The sequence below is a fragment of the Triticum aestivum genome, chromosome 1D, assembly GCF_018294505.1.
Source record: "Triticum aestivum cultivar Chinese Spring chromosome 1D, IWGSC CS RefSeq v2.1, whole genome shotgun sequence".
Lineage (NCBI taxonomy): Eukaryota > Viridiplantae > Streptophyta > Magnoliopsida > Poales > Poaceae > Triticum > Triticum aestivum.
This window is the reverse complement of record NC_057796.1, coordinates 469,613,469-469,637,290: the sequence shown is the minus strand read 5'-3', so window position 1 is coordinate 469,637,290 and position 23,822 is coordinate 469,613,469. Positions and strand designations below refer to the sequence as shown.

At 45.4% G+C, this 23,822-nt stretch overlaps 1 protein-coding gene and 1 pseudogene across 1 annotated transcript; both read right to left on the bottom strand.

The window, feature by feature from the left end:
- Positions 1–5,798: 5,798 nt before the first annotated feature.
- LOC123160891 (trihelix transcription factor ASIL2-like) lies at positions 5,799–18,771 on the bottom strand (annotated as a pseudogene).
- Positions 18,772–19,758: 987 nt separating this feature from the next.
- Positions 19,759–21,685, bottom strand: LOC123183069 (trihelix transcription factor ASIL2). The gene has a single exon (XM_044595803.1). It carries the CDS (start codon positions 21,063–21,065, stop codon positions 20,004–20,006), a length of 1,062 nt encoding a protein of 353 aa, XP_044451738.1. The 5' UTR covers positions 21,066–21,685; the 3' UTR covers positions 19,759–20,003.
- Positions 21,686–23,822: the final 2,137 nt, after the last annotated feature.

Sequence of the window (23,822 nt, the reverse complement as noted above, 5' to 3'; positions counted from 1 at the left end):
TTATTAGTGGCTTCTGCAAATAGGTAAACCTTACTTGTCTGGAAACTTATTGTAGGCCATGTCATTTGTTCAAAGGCACATAAGATAAATTTCATCTTTTTGCATTCAATTCATCATCTCGAGGCAAAAAAATTCTATCATCTACATATTATAATGTTACAACATATTCCACAGTTAGTTATAGAACCCCTTCAACTATCCTATGTTGCTGGCTCTATCCATTTTATTTTATTTTACGAAAAGGGGTTTTCCCCCTCATCATTTTATTAAAACGAGGCAAAACAACGACCAGATCTTGTTCACAGCGCTCAACCAACAGCTAGAGTAGTTGAACCAAACATAGCTACAAGTTCAACGAAAGTGCTAAGAGAGCTAGCATAGGTGCCGGAATAGTTAGGCAGGAGGTTCAACAAGACTAGAAGACTACCATAAGACGCACACCCCCTAGTGAGAATGAGCCCTCATATAGAAGCCTAGCTTGTCATGTCCCGCATCACATTTATTTCCCCTCGCCAGGCAATCCTTAGGAGCTCACCTCTTTTTCTGTCCAGACATTGCTTCATCACCTATGTTTGTTCCTCCGGGCACAGAATGAACCAGCGAAGTAGTAGCTTGCTGATTTCCCCCAGAATAATCCGGGTACCCCACCAGACAGCTCCCTGAAAATAGATATCACTATGAGTTGTCCATAAGCTCCACATGGTAGTCATAACTATAATGCCAATAATACTCTTATTATTATTATAGTCCCATAGGGGAGGAAATTCAGTAACATGGATAGGAACCGTAAAATCAAATACTTCAGATACAGTTTGCCAGATGTTTTTGCTACAATGCACTCACATATCAAATGGTTAACAGTTTCTGATTCATTACAAAATAAGCAAGAGGCATCCTCTACATTTTGCCTTTTACTCAGGTTGTCCCTGGTTAAAATTTTGTTATGTATTACTAACCATGCAAAGACCAAATATCTATGACGCACTTCGATTTTCCAAAACTTGTCCCAAATGGGAGTAGTAAATCCATCCCAATTGATTTGTTTATAAAAAGACTTAGTAGAATAATTGCCAGAAACTTCTCGACTCCAAACAGGTTCATCCAACTCACCAGAGAGGTGAGTATAGTGAAGGATGGAAAGTAGGCATTCCACTGTTCCAAAAAGAAAACATTAACACACTCCTAAAAGTCATTTTCAAAGTATGCCAATCCCACACCTGTTACACAGTATAGATTTGTTGTTGGCACAAATAAAAAACATTCTAGAATTGGGTTTTCAAGGAAATGTCTCCAACCCATACATCATGCCAAAAGGAAATTTTACTCCCATTTCCCAGTTTCCATTTATAAAAAGGTCTAACTCCAGCTAAGGCCCAAGAAAAACCTTTCCAAGAGGGGGACCCAACACCCTCTCTAGACCAGAGGATACCTCCTTTTCCACGTTGATAGTCAACAAATCACTTTTAAAAATTAATCTTCATCCCAGATAAACCCTCAAAGCAAGATAGCAACCATTTAACATTTCTAGCATTTTAAATACTAGGGTCGAAAAATAACAAGGTTTCATCAGCTTGTAGGCTAATGATCCCACTAGAAACAACATGTGGGATAACCCTAGAATTAATGTTATTCAAATAGGCTTTTAGTAACATTATGGAAAAAAACATGAGCTACCAAATTGAAAATAATGGGGGGAAGATGATCACCTTGTTTAAGGCCTATACCACTAACAAAAAGAGAGCCAACTTGAATATTCACTCTAACACAACAAGAACAATTCTAAATAGTACTGGTCACCCAACTAATCACTTTGTTCCCAAAACCCTTGAAGAAAGCATCTCTACTAAGAAGCCCCAATTTACTCTGTCATAGGCTTTTTCATGGTATAATTTGAGGACAATCCCAGAAAGTTTAGACTATTGTAGTTCATGAATTGTTTCATGGGCAGTAACAACACTTTCAAGAATATATCTCCCTTTGACAAAAGAATGTTGGCAGGAAGATAGTTCTCTATCACTAATTGGGGAAACCCTACTAGTGAAAAAACCCTATTAGTCAAAGCTTTGCTTAAAATCTTAATGGAGAAATTACTCAAGCTAATTGGTCTAAAAAATTCATCTCTTTTGCATGTACTTCCTTAGGAATTAAGGTGACAATGACATAATTCGGGCGAACCAAGTCTAAGCAACCATTTTCAAAATTCCTCACAACAGCCATGAAATCATAGTTGATAATATCCAAAAGTTTTGGTAGAATAAGATAAACCATCTGGCCCTAGTGCCCCACAAGCATAGGAACCCATTATAGCACTTTTAATTTCATCCTTAGTAAAAGGTTTTTCCAACTCCTCGGAATTAATTTTATCTTCCTCGGACCAAAAGGCCTCCCCCGAATGTATGCCACGTTTACGTTCAAAATCAAAAAGTTTTTTTATAAAAGCTGGTAGCTACTTGTAGCATATCAGTATCAGTTGTTACAGGACCATCTTCACCCATTAACAAGGCAAGATGGTTTTTTCTCTGTCATTGATTTGGAACAGCACGAAAATAGGTTGTATTTTGATCTCCTTCGAGGATTTTTCTATCACTAGATCTCTGCCACATGGCAGTCTCCAAATATCCCTTAGTTCATCCCGAATTTCTTTCATTCTGTTAAGATCCTATTTTGACTTTTGAGACAAATTTTGTTCAAAAAACACATCAAGAATATCAAATTTAGTAAGCAAGTCTTTTTTCTTTTTCTTGATAGCTGCATCAATATTGCTACTGCATCCTTTAACTTTCTTTCTAAACAGATTGGTTTTGAAAATCTAGGTATCAGTAGCTATAGAAAAAGGGGAGGGACTTGTCGAAATTTGAGCAACCAACTCACTAAAACCTCATTGGGACAACCACCACTTTTCAAATCAAAAGGTCTATTTAACTTGTTATTATTGCACCCAGAATCCAACAAAAGGGGGGCATGATCACTCCCCACTCATGTAAGGTGGTCAAAGGAAAGTGCGCATCACAAGCAATGGATGAGAAAAACCTATCAATAGCAGCAAAGATGGGATTTCTTTGATTTTTATCCATTATAATTGCTAAAGCATTTCTTTCTAAATCAAAAAGGAGAGGAGACAAGGAGTCTCCCTGTCTCAACCCTTTGTGAGCTTCGCAATAAGGGAAAATATCATCATTTACCATCACCCCTACATGACCATCTCTCGTAGTACTAATGACCCAATCATATCATTTAGCAAGGAATCCTTTTAGTTTTAACATTTGGTCTACAAAGGGCCAATATATTTTACAATAGACTTTTTTTTCAAAATCTACCCTGAAAGGGAGAGCATTCTGTTTTTGTATGATGAATCATATTAACTACCACATGCAGCACTACTGCCACCTCCATAACATACCTAACCCTAATAAAGGAAGTTCGTCTAGGTGAGTGATTGGATCAACCACCTTGCTCAACCTATTCATCAACACTTTGATAATGATTTTAAAACTCACATTTATAAGAAAAGATGGGCCTACATTTTTGTATTTGTTTAGCATTTTTGTTTTAGGCACCAAAATGATAATGTGATGGTTATTTCTTGAAATGCTAATGTGTCCCTCATGGAAATCATCAAGCAAAGCCTTGAGATCCCATCTAGTTAATTCCCAGAAGTTTAGGAATTCACTAAATAAACCATCAGGTCCATAACGTTTATGTCTTTCCATGTGGAAACCCACATAATGTAGCTCTTCCATAGATAAAAAATAGATAATAAACTACAAAAAAGCCCTAGAGAAGAGTAAATTAGATGGATAGAGAGATCAAAAGAACATATTAGATGTTGGAGGTGCTTTGATTCTTTATGGAAAAAGTTAGTGTCAGGTGTAGACGTATTATATTGTTTCGCAGAAGCATAATAAAGATGTAACTGAGGGTGATAGGGAGTTATTGTTACATGCTACAGACTTTGACAAGAACTTATTTGGTCATGTTGCTTTAGCTGCTGAAATTTATTGGGATTTGCCGGTTCCAAGTGCGTTAGATGATGCTAATAGAGAGATGCTTATAAATAATTTCAATCCATAGAAATTAAAAGTGCTTTGTGCCAATTGAAAAAAAGCTTCTGGTCCTGATGGGTTGCCTGCAAATTACCAGCATTAATGGGAGTTGACAAAGTATTGTGTTTATAGTTGTTTAGTTCATTTTTTCATGGTAGACTATATGTTAGTAGGTTGAATTATGCTATTGATTCTTTTTTACGTAAAACCCTAGAAGCTGACAAAATTCAGATGTTGAGGCCCATATGCTTGATTAATGTGTTGTTCAAGTGGCTGACTAGGGTGGTTAACAATAGAACAGTTAGCTTGGCATCTAAAATAATAGCTCCATTGCAGAATTCTTTCATTGAAGGACATTTTCATATTGAATGGAGTGGTTCTTGAAACATTACATGAGGTTTATAGGGGGGGATAAAGTGCATTGATGTTTAAGGTAGATTTTGAGAAACCTCACGATAAAATAAGTTGTCATTTTCTTTTCTCTATTCTTAGTATGAAAGGTTTTCCAGAGAAGTACATATGTTGGATTAATAAAATTGTTCTGGGGTTAATGTTGCAACCAATGTTTATGGACAGATAGGTCCATATTCCAAAACATGGGAGGTGTTGAGGCAGGGGTTCCTCTCTCACCCATTCTTTTCAATTATTATCCATTCTTTTCCATTTTTGCGGTAGATGTGCTATAGGAACTCATACAAAGAGCTAAACAAGTTGGTTTGATTAGAGGCATAGTGTCACATTTAGTTGAAGGTGGAATCCGCACGTGAAAGTATGTTGATGACACAAGTTTGTGATAAAAAGATCTTATCATTTCCGAAGGAACCGGGGCTACATTTCTTTTCAATTTCAATTCAAGAGCTAGTGGTGAAGATGCTACAAACTTTAAGAGTGTCTTATGTATTATGAACATTGTCCCGGCTAAAAAACAATTTATAGGGAGATTTTTATTTGTGCCGCTGGAGTTCTTTCTATGTCTCACGAGGGAATACCAGTGGATAATGTCAAACTAAGAAATAGTGACTAGAAGATGGTAGAGGATAGGATGGAGGTCTAGCGAAGATGTTGCAGTTGAAGTTTTATGTTCTTGTTTGCTATGTACGGAACTTGATCGAACCATGGAGGTCGATCTCGCAGCAGCTGTATTATCAACTTTCATGATGAATGAAAATTGGGAACTATGCTCTTCAATTCAAAGAAAACAATGTATAATGCAGGGGAGACGATGACTAGTGACAAAAGAAACAGAAGTCAATTCACTACACCACCTAATGCATCAGTATCCCAGCAGAAAAATGTGAAAAAAAACTACTCCCTCTGTAAAGAAATATAAGAGTGTTTAGAACACAAAATATAAGAGCGTTTAATTTAGTGTTCTAAACACTCTTATATTTCTTTACGGAGGGAGTACATCACAATGCATTATCACGACATTAGTATCCAATCAGAAAAATGTGAAACAAACTAGTACACCCTATGTTCCTAAATATAAGATGTTTTGGTAGTTCAATCTTAATTGTCAAAACGTCTTATATTTACAAAACAGAGGTAGTATATCACAATACATTATCAGGACATCAGCACTTCCAAGAAAATTGAAAATTCCCATAATCCACAACAATATAAGCACTAAGTAACAGATTCAGAACACAAGACAAATAAAGTACCAACCTTCTCACTCTTAAGGCCAAAACTCAGGAGTAAACCAAAATGTCATTGTATATGGGTTTCACATTTAAAATTACGCCTCTACATACTTCAAGGATACAAATTCCTAAACATTAACGAACAGCATCCTCATTCCACATATTGGTTAGGATTAGCACATCAACACTGATATTACAAACTTTGCAGTAGCCACAGATCAAGGAACGAACAATAACCTAGAGCAATGTTCATCTAAACTGAAATGACCAATCAACTTCACCTAGAGGCTTCCTCAACATTAGAGGTATGCAGGATTGGAGAGGAAAGGCAGCGCAGCCACGGAGGAAGCCAACTCCACTCCAATGGTACCATTGGCTGCAGAACCTCCGTTCTTCCTGGCATGCTTCATTCTTGCGAGCTTCATATGAGCATCGACGACGTTCTCCATGCGCTTCACCTCCAGCTGCTTCATGAACTTGATCCGCTCTCGCTCCATCTCCAGGGATTGCTTCTGCTTAGCACTCTCGACGCGCTCGTACATCTCTGCAAATGCCTCGATCGCCCTCGCCAGCTCGCTGACACCACCATCGCCACCACCGCTGCTTTCGCTGCGGCGGCGGCGCTTGTTGTTACCACCGGAGTGCGATGAAACGGAGCGGGACGATGACCGATGCGAGTTGTTGCTGTTGTTCTCACCGAGTGTAACACCCATGATGCGGCTATATCTCCCATGTGTCGAGGCACGACTTAGAGGCATAACCGCATTGTGGTTTTATCGCAAAAAGGTCATCTTCACACAATCCCATGTAATGAACAAGAATGGGATAAAGAGTTGGCTTACAATCGCCACTTCACACAATACATAAATAAATCATACATCAATCAGAGTACACACATAGGTCCGACTACGGAACCAAAAGAAAAGAAGACAACCCCAAATGCTAGATCCCCGATCGTCCCAACTGGGCTCCACTACTGATCATCAGGAAACGAAACATAGTAACGACCAAGGTCCTCGTCGAACTCCCACTTGAGCTGGGTAGCATCGCCTGCACTGGTATCATCGGCACCTGCAACTGTTTGGAAGTATCTGTGAGTCACGAGGACTCAGCAATCTCACACCCGCGAGATCAAGACTATTTAAGCTTATGGGTAGGAGAAGGTAGTGAGGTGGAGCTGCAGCAAGCACTAAGCATATATGGTGGCTAACATACGCAAATAAGAGCGAGAAGAGGAGCAACGGAACGGTCGTCAACTAGTAATGATCAAGAAGTGATCCTGAACTCCTACTTACGTCAAACATAACCCAAAACCGTGTTCACTTCCCGGACTCCGCCAAGAAGAGACCATCACGGCTACACACGCGGTTGATGCATTTTAATTAAGTCAAGTGTCAAGTTCTCTACAACCGGATATTAACAAATTCCCATCTGCCACATAACCGCGGGCACGGCTCTCGAAAGTTTATACCCTGCAGGGGTGTCCCAACTTAGCCCATTATAAGCTCTCACGGTCAACGAAGGATATTCCTTCTCCCGGGAAGACCCAATCAGTCTCGGAATCCTAGTTACAAGACATTTCGACAATGGTAAAACAAGACCAGCAAAACCGCCCGAATGTGCCGACAAATCCCGATAGGAGCTGCACATATCTCGTTCTCAGGGCACACCGGATTGTCCAAGCTTCCGATAGGCGAGCCCAGAGTTGCCCCTGGTGGCCACCGGCGACTGATAGGTTGGACCAACACTCAGAGGAGCACTGGCCCGGGGGTTTAAAATAAAGATGACCCTTGAGTCTGCAGAACCCAAGAGAAAAGGGGATAGGTGGTAGCAAATGGTAAAACCAAGGTTGGGCCTTGCTGGAGGAGTTTTATTCAAAGCGAGTTGTCAAGGGGGTCCCATAAATCACCCAACCGCGTAAGGAACGGAAAATCAAGGAACATAACACCGGTATGACGGAAACTAGGGCGGCAAGAGTGGAACAAAACACCAGGCATAAGGCCGAGCCTTCCACCCTTTACCAAGTATATAGATGCATTAATTAAATAAGAGATATTGTGATATCCCAACATATCCATGTTCCAACAAGGAACAACCTTCAACTTTACCTGCAACTATCAACGCTATAAGAAGGGCTGAGCAAAAGCGGTAACTTAGCCAAACAACGGTTTGCTAGGAAAGGATGGTTAGAGACTTGACATGGCAACATGGGAGGCATGATATAGCAAGTGGTAGGTAGCGCAGCATAGCAATAGAGCGAACAACTAGCAAGCAAAGATAGAAGTGATTTCGAGGGTATGGTCATCTTGCCTGAAATCCCGCAAGGAAGAAGAACGAGTCCATGAAGATGACAAGCGGACGTAGTCGAACGAATCCTCACAACTCCGGAACAAAACCGAAGCTAACAAGAGAAGCAACCCGGAAAGAAACAAAAAACATAGTAAACAATCATCACATAAACATGGCATGATGCACAACCAAGTATGATGCATGTCCGATTTAATGAGGCATGGCATGGCAAAGTGCAACAAACAATACTACAAATTAAATTAAATGGAGCTCGATATGCAACGAGTTGCATATTGACGAAACACCACATCAATTATTTAGTTCTCTCTCGTTTATGTACCCAACAATATTAAATGTTGTTAAACATGGCAAGGGGTGAAGCATAAGTAAACTAACTATTTAAGCAAGTTAAATGAGGCCGGAAACAATCAACAACAATTCCGGAAAATCCTCATGTCCATATTTTAGATTTGGTACTGTTCTGCCTAAAACCATATTTTATTGTTGTTAAACAGCAAAATAAAGTGCACCATGTTAATCTATGCATTTTCCTACCCCATTTACATATAAAGTTTATTTAAAATGGAGCTACGGTTATTTAGTTATGAAATAAAACATTTTAGCATGGCATTTGAGTAAATTTAATCAAACAGCATTTTGAACATTTTAAACATGGATGAGAGAAGCATATTATGAAACTAGATAAAATTCTAAGCACTTTATATGTTTACATCATTCTAATATGATGCATGGTTCATGAGTTATTATATGCATGAAGTTTAGGGTCCAATATGTAAATATGCAGTGCACTGGTTATTTAGAAAAACGTTCCGCGAAAAAAAACGTGACTCGGGCCGAATCTGGCTAGGCCAACAGTGCGCAGGAGAGGGGCAGGTGCTGCTCACCCTGGGCCAAGGCCCAAGTCGGTGGAGGCGGCTGAGGCAGTGCGGGCTGGGCCTTGGAGGACGCTGGAGGCGCGGTCAACGCGCTCGTCCTCTCCTCCAGGAGATTGAGCGAGGCAGGGAAAGCAGGGCGCGTTCCTTTGCCCGACAGAAAGCAGAGCAGCGGCGGCCTAGAACTTGCGGTGGAGGCCGGCGGGCGTGGATCCGGCGGGTCGGCGAGGCATCCGGCGACGGGGAGAGCCCGGCCACGAGGATCCATGGCGAGGTCTTTGCAGAATAACAAAGTGAGAGAGATGAACTGAGCAAGAGACGCAGAGAGAAGACGGCGGGAAGAAGCAGAACGCGAAGAAGAGGAGGCAGGGCACGGCGACATGACCTGCTGGTCACCGGCGGCGGCAGCATGAGGTGGCGTCGGGGTTCACACGGGGGTCGAAGAGGAGGCATCGGGCGTGGAACACGGGCGGCTGCTCGCTGGTCTTGGTGCGGGCGAGCAGAGGGACTCGGCGTCGAGGGACGAAGGGGATGGACAGGTCCGAGGCTCTTCGACGCGGATCAGGCGGAACTCACGGCGACGCAACGAGCGGGAGCTACGGGAGGCCATCCATGGCGGCGCTGCGAAGACAAACAGAGAGAGAGCAGCGTGGGAGAGAGAGAAATAGAAGCAGGGGGAACCATAGAAAGGGAAGAAGGGGCACGAGGAGACGGCGACCTGCTGGTGGTGCCCGACGGCGAAGGGAGCTCCGGTGGTGCTGCTGCTTGCGGCGGCGCGCAGGAAGCACGGGAGGAGGGCGATGGGGGTCGGCGTGGAGTGGATCGAGGAGCTGCTCTGGTTGGCCGGGCGAGCAAATCGGGGAGGGGCAGTGGAGAGCGCTGGTTGGTGGGTGGAGGAAAACGAGGAGAAGGGGATCCCGAGGTGGATCGAGACCGGGTGGCGGCGGCGAGGAGGAAGGATGGGACAACTCTCCCAGAATTTAGGGTTGCCCCCATTTATATATGCGGGTGGATTAGATTAGGGGTATTCGGTCCGTCCGATCGTAATCGGGCGGTCGAGAAAATAGGCTAGAAGAGTCTATATAAGAAACGATGATGTTTCATAGATGTTTGGGGATGATCCGGACCCATCGGTAACAACAACCCGGGTCGGGTTCAGGACAATTTTCGGACACGCGCGAGGGGATCGCGGGCTGACGAGAGAGGTTAGTTGGTTTGACAAGAGGGAACCGAAAACACGGTTGGTCTCGGAACGGTCAACAAAAGCAAGGAGGGACGCGGCAACTACGAGCGGATGCAAGTTTTATGAAAACATGCAGATGCAATGCGATGATGAATGCAACAAACAAATAAATACACATGACGAAACTCGAAAAACATGGAAGGCGTCTGGAGCGTCGGTCTCGGGGCGTTACAACACTCCACCACTACAAGAGGATCTCGTCCCGAGATCTAGGATGGCACCAGAGAGAAACAGAAGAGGAAGAGGTAAAACAAAGTTGCTTATTTGACAAACGAGTGAAATCAAAGAACCTTGAGAGGTCGCAAAGCTTGAAGAAATGACACAACGGAGGTGAACATAATTTAAAACACTCCGTTCAGCAAGAGGAACAAGGGACATTGCGAGAACCTTGTAGGTTGAAGGACATGAAACAAGAGCTTAACGGATCAAAATTAATATGAAAGCACACCGGTAGAAAAGAGAAACAAGGAACAAGAATGACATAATTTGGACAGCACTCCGACTGTAAATGGAAGGAATTGAACATGATCTTGACAAGATGAGAGGATACTCGATGAAATTAGCAACACATTGCCTCCGGAACTAATGAAAGAATGGCACAAGGGGTAAGAAAGATTTCAGACAGCCCTCCGGTTGAGGAAGGAGACTAAACTTGATAAGATGAGAGAACTCGAATGAAAACACGACACTCCGGCTAAACGGATAAGAAAGGAAAAATTACATGATCTTGACAAAACAAGATGATGGGTCGAAGAGAGCAATATCACAATGCCTCCGGTAGAAATGAAAGAATGCAATGAAAAGAACGGAGAAGAAAACAACATGTTCTACCTTAAGTGAATTTGAGAGAGCATCCTTAAAAGAAGGATAGAACGGAGTTGTCGAAAAATCAACAAAGAAAGGATATGATCTTCGTGGGCTTATGGAGACATCTCAAAACTTGAGGTGAAATTCTGCCACTAACGAAAAACAATTGCTTGCTTGAGATCAACGAAGAGATGAAAACTTCTCTCGCCGAGAGGATAGGAGAAAACTTGGATCATTGATAGACACCACAATTAGCAACATTCCTTCGAGAAGGCTTTAAGTGAAATCCATACCAAGATAATTCCAACAAAGAGATTATTATGGGTTGAAACAACTCATGGACGAAGAAAATATGATGGGTTTAAATATCTCAATCTTGACAACTTGTGAATCATGAAACATGAAGAAAATTATGAAGAATGACATAACACCACCTCAAAAGATAAGAGAGAAAGAATTGCACTTCGGAATGCGAGATGAAGAATGCTTGAACTCCTCAAGACAACCATGGGTTGAGCACCATGTTTATTTTAGAGTATAGCTTGGCGGATCTTAGCTTCGAGAGAATTCTTGAAGAACACTTGAAGAATGAAAGGAACCCTTGACGAACCACCATGTAGAGCCTCCATGAAGAACTCCGGTAATAAAAGAATGACCAAACGAAACGAAAGTTGAAAACATAAGGTGAAGCCTTGCGATGATTTAGATGTAGCTTCGCGACGAGATAATGCGGAAAACTTGGAACTCCGGAAAAGAAAAGGATGAAGCCTCTCGAACCGAGAAATGTGACATGATGAACAACTCTGGAAAGAAGAAACTAGATCACTTGGATGAAACCATAATAAGAATTACGTTATGCATATCCTTCACCAATTTAAATTGATGACAAGCAACGGATTTGGCATACTACTTATTCTCGTAGAAAGGATTAAGATAGATATTGCGCAAACTTGGGAAGGTCTTCATCGAACCACCGGTAGGATTGAAACAACGAATAAATTGATATGATAACGAAGGAAGAGAAATCTTGAACGAACCACCACGAGAATTGAAAACAATTGAAGAAAAGAGGACGAAACACCGTAAGAATTAAAGAACGCGTGAAAATACTCGAGGGAATTTAGATACATGAGAACGAATAGATCACGAGCTGACTAGAGGATACTTGAACGATGCACCGGGAGAATATGGAGATGAACGAAGAGACATCAATTTAGAATAACTGGAGAACGAGGCTGAAAACTTAGAACGAAGAAATCTTCTGAAAAGATGGCCTTTGGATGATCAAAAAATGAAAACAACTCTGAAATGCTCCGGATGGGTAAGAAAAAAATAGCGCGATTGGCAACAAGTTGAGAGGATGGCAACAAGTTAGAACCATGAATCTTCAAGAGAACGGACAAGATTGAAGAGGAACTCTTCTTCGGTATTCAAATGTTGAGAATGATGACGAGAAATACCACCAAAATTATTGAGACACTCCGGAACAATGGATAATAGAAATGATGAACCAACGATGAAAGAATTTGAAAGATCTTGGAGAAAGACATTTGACTGATGATGACTCATTCTTACGTCAAACTTTGAAATGAATTTGAAAATAACTCCAAAAAAAAATTAGAAGAGTCAGGTAAGATCCTGGGAAAAGACCTGTGGGTTAGGGCCCACTCAAAAGAAACAACGTTGGAATGATTTAAAAGAAAGATTGCGCCGGTAGAATTAAATGGCTCAAAAGAGATAACAACCTCGAGATAGCTTGAAAGGATTACGAATAGAAACTTGAATCTTCTGGGATATCTTTAGCACTCCAGATAAACATGAATAGCAAGAGGTGGAAGATTAAGAGGTACACCGGCATGAGAAAGCATTTGAAACGAGGAAAATATATGATTGAGAGAAAGCTTGAATTGAATCCACCGGAGAAGAAAAATAATGAAGAATGATAAACTTGAAGAACATCTTCATGAGAACCACCGGGTAAGAACATTGATTGAAAAGAATGAAGGGACTTCACATGAATAAAATGGATACTTGGTTAAGACATCTGATTCCTTGAAGGAAAAGGGTGGGAGGGCGGGAAAACAAAGGCAACTTGGGACGGATGAAACAAACAACGTTGGGAAAAACTGAGAGGTGATCTTGTGAATGTTGAAATGATCGGATGCACTTGAAGAGAAACACGTCGGTTGGAAAGAATTGGGATGACAATCTCGATGATCAAGAAGGATTGGTATTCACATAGAAGTATGAGAACACCGCTTAGAAAAGGAAGGGAATCAACACTTGACAATGAAGCAACTCGAATACCACAAATCAAAACAAAACAAAGGATTGGCTCGCAGAATAAGCCGGAAACAAACATATGATAGATCCCATATCGTATCATGTGTGTGTTGGAAAGATATCCTACGAGATACTTGAATTCCCACTTATAAACTCCCGAAACTTTCTGGTTATGCAATCAGGTGTTGGGGATACAGGGGACACAATATATCTCACCCAAACTAACAATACCTAGATCCAGCTGTATCCATCTGTCAACACATAACCAAGAAAACTCCGGAAATCATGTACCTCAACCTTCGAAAAGCATCCGTTATACGAGTTATGGCAATACTCCCGAACTCCCGCCCCAGTACTGGGTGGCGTCGAGGTGATCTCACCAACAACTGCATAAAAGAGATTTTCGAAGTTGGCGAAACTCAGGTATTCCAGAACTGCAACGATAAAATTGTGATGACAACACCTCGAAGCTCAACTCTCCGGGACACTGCCACAACCCCTAAATGTCAGGAGGCACCAAGAACAATGTTCTCGTCACAAAACCATCGGAACGATTCCAAGATACCCGCGTGATCCTAAAAAATTTTAGTGAAATTTGAGGAGAGAAAGTCAAAACTTCTACGTCAGGGGGCCTCACCAGAGCGACGAAGGGACTGAGGAGTAAAAAGAATCCTACTCTCCGATATATATAATCCTAAGACTCAAAACATTTTTTTCTAGACTCAACAACGCCAGCGATTCGATCAAGCAGGGGGCTCCTAAGTCGGGGATGGCTCTGATTACCAACTTGTAACACCCACGATGCGGCTATATCTCCCACGTGTCGAGGCACGACTTAGAGGCATAACCGCATTGTGGTTTTGTCGCAAGAAGGGTCATCTTCACACAATCCCATGTAATGAACAAGAATGGGATAAAGAGTTGGCTTACAATCGCCACTTCACACAATACATAAATAAATCATACATCAATCAGAGTACACACATAGGTCCGACTACGGAACCAAAAGAAAAGAAGACAACCCCAAATGCTAGATCCCCGATCGTCCCAACTGGGCTCCACTACTGATCATCAGGAAACGAAACATAGTAACGACCAAGGTCCTCGTCGAACTCCCACTTGAGCTCGGTAGCATCGCCTGCACTGGTATCATCGGCACCTGCAACTGTTTGGAAGTATCTGTGAGTCACGAGGACTCAGCAATCTCACACCCGCGAGATCAAGACTATTTAAGCTTATGGGTAGGAGAAGGTAGTGAGGTGGAGCTGCAGCAAGCACTAAGCATATATGGTGGCTAACATACGCAAATAAGAGCGAGAAGAGGAGCAACGGAACGGTCGTCAACTAGTAATGATCAAGAAGTGATCCTGAACTCCTACTTACGTCAAACATAACCCAAAACCGTGTTCACTTCCCGGACTCCGCCAAGAAGAGACCATCACGGCTACACACGCGGTTGATGCATTTTAATTAAGTCAAGTGTCAAGTTCTCTACAACCGGATATTAACAAATTCCCATCTGCCACATAACCGCGGGCACGGCTCTCGAAAGTTTATACCCTGCAGGGGTGTCCCAACTTAGCCCATTATAAGCTCTCACGGTCAACGAAGGATATTCCTTCTCCCGGGAAGACCCAATCAGTCTCGGAATCCTAGTTACAAGACATTTCGACAATGGTAAAACAAGACCAGCAAAACCGCCCGAATGTGCCGACAAATCCCGATAGGAGCTGCACATATCTCGTTCTCAGGGCACACCGGATTGTCCAAGCTTCCGATAGGCGAGCCCAGAGTTGCCCCTGGTGGCCACCGGCGACTGATAGGTTGGACCAACACTCAGAGGAGCACTGGCCCGGGGGTTTAAAATAAAGATGACCCTTGAGTCTGCAGAACCCAAGAGAAAAGGGGATAGGTGGTAGCAAATGGTAAAACCAAGGTTGGGCCTTGCTGGAGGAGTTTTATTCAAAGCGAGTTGTCAAGGGGGTCCCATAAATCACCCAACCGCGTAAGGAACGCAAAATCAAGGAACATAACACCGGTATGACGGAAACTAGGGCGGCAAGAGTGGAACAAAACACCAGGCATAAGGCCGAGCCTTCCACCCTTTACCAAGTATATAGATGCATTAATTAAATAAGAGATATTGTGATATCCCAACATATCCATGTTCCAACATGGAACAACCTTCAACTTCACCTGCAACTATCAACGCTATAAGAAGGGCTGAGCAAAAGCGGTAACTTAGCCAAACAACGGTTTGCTAGGAAAGGATGGTTAGAGACTTGACATGGCAACATGGGAGGCATGATATAGCAAGTGGTAGGTAGCGCAGCATAGCAATAGAGCGAACAACTAGCAAGCAAAGATAGAAGTGATTTCGAGGGTATGGTCATCTTGCCTGAAATCCCGCAAGGAAGAAGAACGAGTCCATGAAGATGACAAGCGGACGTAGTCGAACGAATCCTCACAACTCCGGAACGAAACCGAAGCTAACGAGAGAAGCAACCCGGAAAGAAACAAAAACATAGTAAACAATCATCACATAAACATGGCATGATGCACAACCAAGTATGATGCATGTCCGATTTAATGAGGCATGGCATGGCAAAGTGCAACAAACAATACTACAAATTAATTAAATGGAGCTCGATATGCAACGAGTTGCATATTGACGAAACACCACATCAATTATTTAGTTCTCTCTCGTTTATGTACCCAACAATATTAAATGTTGTTAAACATGGCAAGGGGTGAAGCATAAGTAAACTAACTATTTAAGCAAGTTAAATGAGGCCGGAAACAATCAACAACAATTCCGGAAAATCCTCATGTCCATATTTTAGATTTGGTACTGTTCTGCCTAAAACCATATTGTATTGTTGTTAAACAGCAAAATAAAGTGCACCATGTTAATCTATGCATTTTCCTACCCCATTTACATATAAAGTTTATTTAAAATGGAGCTACGGTTATTTAGTTATGAAATAAAACATTTTAGCATGGCAATTGAGTAAATTTAATCAAACAGCATTTTGAACATTTTAAACATGGATGAGAGAAGCATATTATGAAACTAGATAAAATTCTAAGCACTTTATATGTTTACATCATTCTAATATGATGCATGGTTCATGAGTTATTATATGCATGAAGTTTAGGGTCCAATATGTAAATATGCAGTGCACTGGTTATTTAGAAAAACGTTCCGCGAAAAAAAACGTGACTCGGGCCGAATCTGGCTAGGCCAACAGTGCGCAGGAGAGGGGCGGGTGCTGCTCACCCTGGGCCAAGGCCCAAGTCGGTGGAGGCGGCTGAGGCAGTGCGGGCTGGGCCTTGGAGGACGCTGGAGGCGCGGTCAACGCGCTCGTCCTCTCCTCCAGGAGATCGAGCGAGGCAGGGAAAGCAGGGCGTGTTCCTTTGCCCGACAGAAAGCAGAGCAGCGGCGGCCTAGAACTTGCGGTGGAGGCCGGCGGGCGTGGATCCGGCGGGTCGGCGAGGCATCCAGCGACGGGGAGAGCCCGGCCACGAGGATCCATGGCGAGGTCTCTGCAGAATAACAAAGTGAGAGAGATGAACTGAGCAAGAGACGCAGAGAGAAGACGGCGGGAAGAAGCAGAACGCGAAGAAGAGGAGGCAGGGCACGGCGACATGACCTGCTGGTCACCGGCGGCGGCAGCATGAGGTGGCGTCGGGGTTCACAGGGGGTCGAAGAGGAGGCATCGGGCGTGGAACGCAGGCAGCTGCTCGCTGGTCTTGGCGCGGGCGAGCAGAGGGACTCGGCGTCGAGGGACGAAGGGGATGGACAGGTCCGAGGCTCTCCGACGCGGATCGGGCGGAACTCACGGCGACGCAACGAGCGGGAGCTATGGGAGGCCATCCATGGCGGCGCTGCGAAGACAAACAGAGAGAGAGCAGCGTGAGAGAGAGAGAAACAGAAGCAGGGGGGAACCAGAGAAAGGGAAGAAGGGGCGCGAGGAGACGGCGACCTGCTGGTGGTGCCCGACGGCGAAGGGAGCTCCGGTGGTGCTGCTGCTTGCGGCGGCGCGCGGGAAGCACGGGAGGAGGGCGATGGGGGTCGGTGTGGAGTGGATCGAGGAGCTGCTCTGGTTGGCCGGGCGAGCAAATCGGGGAGGGGCAGTGGAGAGCGCTGGTTGGTGGGTGGAGGAAAACGAGGAGAAGGGGGATCCCGAGGTGGATCGAGACCGGGTGGCGGCGGCGAGGAGGAAGGATGGGACAACTCTCCCAAAATTTAGGGTTGCCCCCATTTATATATGCGGGTGGATTAGATTAGGGGTATTCGGTCCGTCCGATCGTAATCGGGCGGTCGAGAAAATAGGCTAGAAGAGTCTATATAAGAAACGATGATGTTTTATAGATGTTTGGGGATGATCCGGACCCATCGATAACAACAACCCGGGTCGGGTTCAGGACAATTTTCGGACACGCGCGAGGGGATCGCGGGCTGACGAGAGAGGTTAGTTGGTTTGACAAGAGGGAACCGAAAACACGGTTGGTCTCGGAACGGTCAACAAAAGCAAGGAGGGACGCGGCAACTACGAGCGGATGCAAGTTTTATGAAAACTTGCAGATGCAATGCGATGATGAATGCAACAAACAAATAAATACACATGACGAAACTCGAAAAACATGGAAGGCGTCTGGAGCGTCGGTCTCGAGGCGTTACACCGAGATCACCAGAGTCATCTGAATCAGAAACCGCGGCAGCGGCGGCCTACTGGATAAACGCGGCGGCAGGGAGAGGCACCCCGCGACGGTAGTTGGGCAGCGGCACAGCCATGGGCGGAGGCGGGGACGGCGAAGACGAGGGCGACGGGTGCCTCCTGGCGGCGGAAGGGTGGAGGGGCAGGGCGAAGTGAGGTGCCAGCGGCCCGGAGGAGGGGTGCTTCTTGGTGGCGGCGGAGGCGGAGAGGGTGGGGCCCGACGAGGCGGTCGAGCTCGCCGTAGAAGTTCCAGGCGGAGGGCTCGCCGCGGGCGCGCTCGGCCTTGTACTTCTTCTTGAGCATGTCGACGCGGTTCTTGGACTAGTCGTCGGTGCGCGGCGGCCGGCGGCGCACGGTGGCCCCGCGGCCCGAGTTGACTAGAAGAAGGTAGAGGATAAGATGGAGGTAAATTGGGGACTTGGCAGGAAGGATGATTGCTTATGGGAATACGTTTTTGCTTAAGTAATGTACCTTATATCTCATGATGCCTATGTTTATTATTCCAAAAGGGCCTTTGCACAAAGTAAATGAATATCTGCTTAATTAGCAAGTGGTTGTGGAAGCTGAAAATTGAGTATGGATTATGGCAGGATTTAGTTAGAAAAAAATATTGTAGTAAATATGTTGGTTCATGTTAAAAGTAATCCAGTGGGGTCCCATTCATGGAGTTTTGAGTTGGAATATTTTTTACAAGTTCATAAAGATAAAAGTGGGTAATTGTAGATTCTGATAGGACAAAAGTTAGGAGGTACTGCTCTGTGCATTAAATTCCATAGATTATATAGTGTAAATGTAAGTTTTAATATTACTGTAGCAAGAGTGTTTGAGGAGGGATTGGGCAGTATTCATTTCGGAAGGAGCTTGAGAGGAGATTTAGCTGTGGCTTGTCAACAATTACAAATTTGTGTGTTGGGATAGTTTTAACTGATGATACTATGATAGAGGTAGATGTATATGGACTTTAACATCTTTTAGTATGTTTTCTGCTAAGTCCCTGTATTCAGGTGAAATGACCCTTTATGAACTTATGGTTTGTAAAAGCTCCTTTGGATAATAATTTTTTTTCTCTGGCTCATGTTTAAGAACAGTAATCTAACCAAGGACAACTTGTTAGGGGGGTGGGGGGGTTAAATGCAGGTTCTATGATCATGATGGAACGATTGAACATTTGTTTACACTTTGCTCGTTGACATTGCATGGGGCGTGGTTAGTTGTGCTTTTGGTATATAAAGACAAAGGCGGTACCAGTGATGCAGTGTTTGCTATGTAAGGAACTTTCGAACCTTGGAGGTCGATCTCGCAGCAGCTGTATCATCAGCTTTCATGATGAATGAAAATTGGGAGCTATGCTCTTCAATTCGAAGAAAAAAATGTACAATGCAGGGGAGACAATGACTAGTGACAAAAGAAACAGAAATCGATTCACTACACCACCTAATGCATCAGTATCCCAGCAGAAAAATGTGAAAAAACTACTCCCTCTGTAAAGAAATATAAGAGTGTTTTAGTGTTCTAAACACTTTTATATTTCTTTACAGAGGGAGTACATCACAATGCCATTATCAGGACATCAGTATCCCAACAGAAAAATGTGAGACAAACTAGTACACTCTGTTCCTAAATATAAGATGTTTTGGCAGTTCAATCTTAACTGTTAAAACGTCTTGTATCTAGAAAACAGAGGTAGTATATCACAATACATTATAAGGACATCAGCACTTCCAAGCAAACTGAAAGTTCCCCTAATCCACAACAATATAAGCACGAAGTAACAGATTCAGAACACAAGACAAATAAAGTACCAACTTTCTCACTCTTAAGGCCAAAACTCAGGAGTAAACCAAATTATCATTGTATATGGGTTTCACATTTAAAATTATGCCTCTACATACTTCAAGGATACAAATTCCTAAACATTAACGAACAGCATCCTCATGCCACATATTGGTTAAGATTAGCACACCAACACTGATATTACAAACTTTGCAGTAGCCACAGATCAAGGAAACGAACAATAACCTAGAGCAATGTTCATCTAAACTGAAATGACCAATCAACTTTACCTAGAGGCTTCCTCAACATCAGAGGTATGCAGGGTTGGAGAGGAAAGGCAGCGCAGCGACGGAGGAAGCCAACTCCACTCCAATGGTACCATTGGCTGCAGAACCTCCGTTCTTCTTGGCATGCTTCATTCTTGCGAGCTTCACATGTGCATCGACGAAGTTCTCCATGCGCTTCACCTCCAGCTGCTTCATGAAGTTGATCCGCTCTCGCTCCATCTCCAGGAACTGCTTCTGCTTGGCACTCTCGACGCGCTCGTACATCTCTGCAAATGCCTCGATCGCCCTCGCCAGCTCGCCGACACCACCATCGCCACCACTGCTGCTTTCGCTGCGGCGGCGGCGCTTGTTGTTACCACCGGAGTGCGATGAAATGGAGCGGGATGGTGACCGCCGCGAGTTGTTGCTGTTGTTGTCACCGAGATCACCGGAGTCGTCTGAATCAGAAATCGCGGCAGCGGCGGCGGCGGCCTGCTGGATAAACGCGGCGGCAGGGAGCGGCGCCCCGCGGCGGTAGTTGGGCAGCGGCAGAGCCATGGGCGGAGGCGGGGACGGCGAAGAGGAGGGCGACGGGTGCCTCCTGGCGGCGGAAGGGTGGAGGGGCAGGGCGAAGTGAGGGGCCGGCAGCCCGGAGGAGGGGTGCTTCTTGGTGGCGGCGGCGGCGGAGAGGGTGGGGCCGACGAGGCGGTCGAGCTCGCCGTAGAAGTTCCAGGCGGAGGGCCCGCCGCGGGCGCGCTCGGCCTTGTACTTCTTCTTGAGCGTGTCGACGCGGTTCTTGCACTGGACGTCGGTGCGCGGCGGGCGGCGGCGCGCGGCGGCCCCGCGGCGCGAGTTGACGGCGCCGGCGACCTCCTGCCACTGCTTCTGGCGCAGGTTGCCGCGGTTGAGGTCGACGTAGCGGCTGCCCCAGGCGCCTACGAGCGCCGCCGTCTCGCCCTCGCTCCAGCAGTCCTCGCGGTAGGGCAGGTTGGGGTTGGGCGGCGGCAGCCTGCCGCCCCCGCCCCCTCCCCCACCGCCGCCTCCTCCTCCTCCTCCCGCCGACGCAGCCGCCGCCGCCGCCGCGGCCATCTCCCTCAGCTCCATCGCCTCCCCTCAGATCTGGCGACGAACCCTAACCCTAGGGGAACAAGAAAGTCGCGGGGTGCGCGTGACGGACGGACGGTGGGGTGAATTGGGAACGGGCGGTGAGGGTCGGGTCGGGGGGTTGGAATAAAAGGGCACGCCGGGGGCGGGGGTGGGGCGCCGGCCGAGGGGGGGCCACGCGCGCGGCACGTGACAGACGGCGAGGTGGGATAGGCAGGCATGGCCGGGCCGGATCGGAGCCGCCGCGTGATGGGTTTGACCGGGTAACCGGCGATTACTTCCGTGTTCCGGACGGACGGGGAGAGGTTGCGTGGACAATGACAGCCAGGCAGGCGCGGCGACCGACAGCCAGCCAGCCAGCCGGGGTCGGTCCGGAGACCGGACGGGGTACGGTGGCGGCGGGAAATTACCGGGATGCCCTCGGGCAGCGCGCCCGGCGGCAGGGGCAGGGGCGGGATTTCAGGAGGGGGCGGCGGGCGGGCGGCAGGCGTGGGAGGGGGATCTGAGGTGAGGTGAGGTGGTCGCCGTTGGTCGGCTCGGCTTGCGTTTTGAGGTGAGGAGGAGAGAGTGGGTGCGTGCTTGCTTGTCTGAGAGCGCCGAGGAGGGGAGGGGAGACTGCGCTGCTGGAGTGATGAGGGCGGGTTTGCGGTGGGTGAAAATGGGGTGCGGGGTGGTGGGCCCGGGATGGGAGGCGCGCAATACTCCCGCCATTTTATAATGTTGTGCATAGTACTTCCTCCGATCCTAAATATTAGTTTTTTTAGAGATTTTATTATGAACTACTCACTCTGTAAATAAATATAAGAGCGTTAGTGATCTAAACACTCTTATATTTATTTACGGAGGAGATATATACAAAGTAAAATGAGTGAATCTACACTCTAAACTATATTTAGATACATCCATTTGTAGTTCATATTGAAATCTTTAAGACTTATGTCTAGAAATAGAGGGAGTACATTTTTTGAAAAATCAAATCAAACATTAGATACTTTGATCAAGTTTGTGGATAAATATATTTATATCTAGAATGCCAAACATATATCATTAGATTCACAGTAAGATGTAGTTTTATCTTTTATATATTTAATGTACATATTAATAGTTTTATCTATAAACTTGATTAAAATTTGTAAAGTATGACTTTTAAAAAAATCTATACACACCGCATTTTGAAACGAAGGGAGTAATTGTCGCCTCTGCTGGGGCGTGCCGTGACGTGATGACCACCTGCCCGGAAAAGAGGACGGATGGACAGACGGACGGCCACGGCATGGGCGGATCGGCGGCGGCAGCTGCTGCAGGCCGGCACGCTTGTCCTTGGGTGATTTGAGCTGGGGATCCACTCGCTCGCTAATCGTCTTGTTCCATGCCAAATCCAAGATTAAAAGTGACACAGGGCGTCTGTTCTCTTCTTGTTCTTCACCTTTCAACTCATTCAACATCGCCGTCAGGCTCAAAACAATGAGGCCAACTACGATGAGACCCAAATTTGTCCGTTTGGGTCTCCGAACGGACAGACGGACGCGGACAGATAGGTATACACGGGCGGTGCTGCCCATTTGGTGAGATGTCTGCCTCCATCATTTCGTCAAACACCTTGCAGGGGCGGCGGCCGCCGACGTCGACGACAAGCACGCAACCTGGTGTCACGAGTATGTAGTTACCGTGGGCGGATGTAGATGACGTCGTCATGAGCACCGTGCACATGTAGCTGCCGTCATGAGCACCGCAGAGGAGGGCACTACCTGCTCATTGGCTCGAAGGCGAGGCTCTCTTGAAGCGGAGCACAGAAGACTTGTCGGCGAGCACGACCTGCACAATGCAGACTGATCGTACCATGTTGTTGTCCTCTCTTTTAGAAGATGACGCTGCCCATGTGGTGGCCAAGGCAGAACGCCGCTCATGCTCCCGGTGACGGCCTAGTCATGCTATGAAGAACACGACAGAGGCCAACTCCACCTCCTGGTCGCACCTACTCGCAATCGAGCGGGAACAAGCAGTTGCAAGGTGCACGAGAGATGCGTCAATTATCTCCACCGGCCCCATGTGCTGGTTGAGTTGTCGTGCGCGTCCACCCCGAATCTCCAACGGCTCCACGTGCTGGTCGAGGAGGACCTCGCATCCTGACCCGCAAGCCTCGTGAGTTTCTACCGATGCGGGCGATAGATGTGGGGAAATGTTTAGAATTGAGTTTGAGTTAGAGCTGCTGGTGGAACTAGGGTGGTATAAAAAAGATAAAAGAAAGGAGTTGAGCAACAATGAGCTGGAAGACAAGGAAGAAGTGAGTGAAGCTAGGAAAAAAGCTACTCCCTCCTTCCATCTATATAGGGCCTAATGCGTTTTTTAAGACCTCCTTTGACTATTGACAAGATTAATAGTACATGACATGCACAATGTGAAAATTATATCATTGAAAGCTCATTTCACACACGAATTTAACGGTGTGCTTTGTGTAAGTTGCATGTCATATATTATTGCTCTAATATTTGGTCAAAGTTAGCCTCGAAAAATGCATTAGGCCCTATATAGATGGAAGGAGGGAGTAGAATGGATGAGAATAATAGAAATCAGATATATGTGGTAAGCTTGTCTCTGGCTCAAATTGAAAATCAATGAGAAATGAGTTGGTTAAATTTTTTGTTGAAAACACAATGGGAGCTATGGCAAAGGAGGCAACAACTGAGAGGCCCAAGATGTAGAAGGATATCCATGTACAGGAAAAAACCAAACTATTGAGGAGGAAAAAAAGTAGTC

What these genes read in the sequence shown, in the direction of transcription:
- LOC123183069 (XM_044595803.1), bottom strand. Translation starts at nt 21,065, where the DNA reads ATGGAGCTGAGGGAGATGGCCGCGGCGGCGGCGGCGGCTGCGTCGGCG.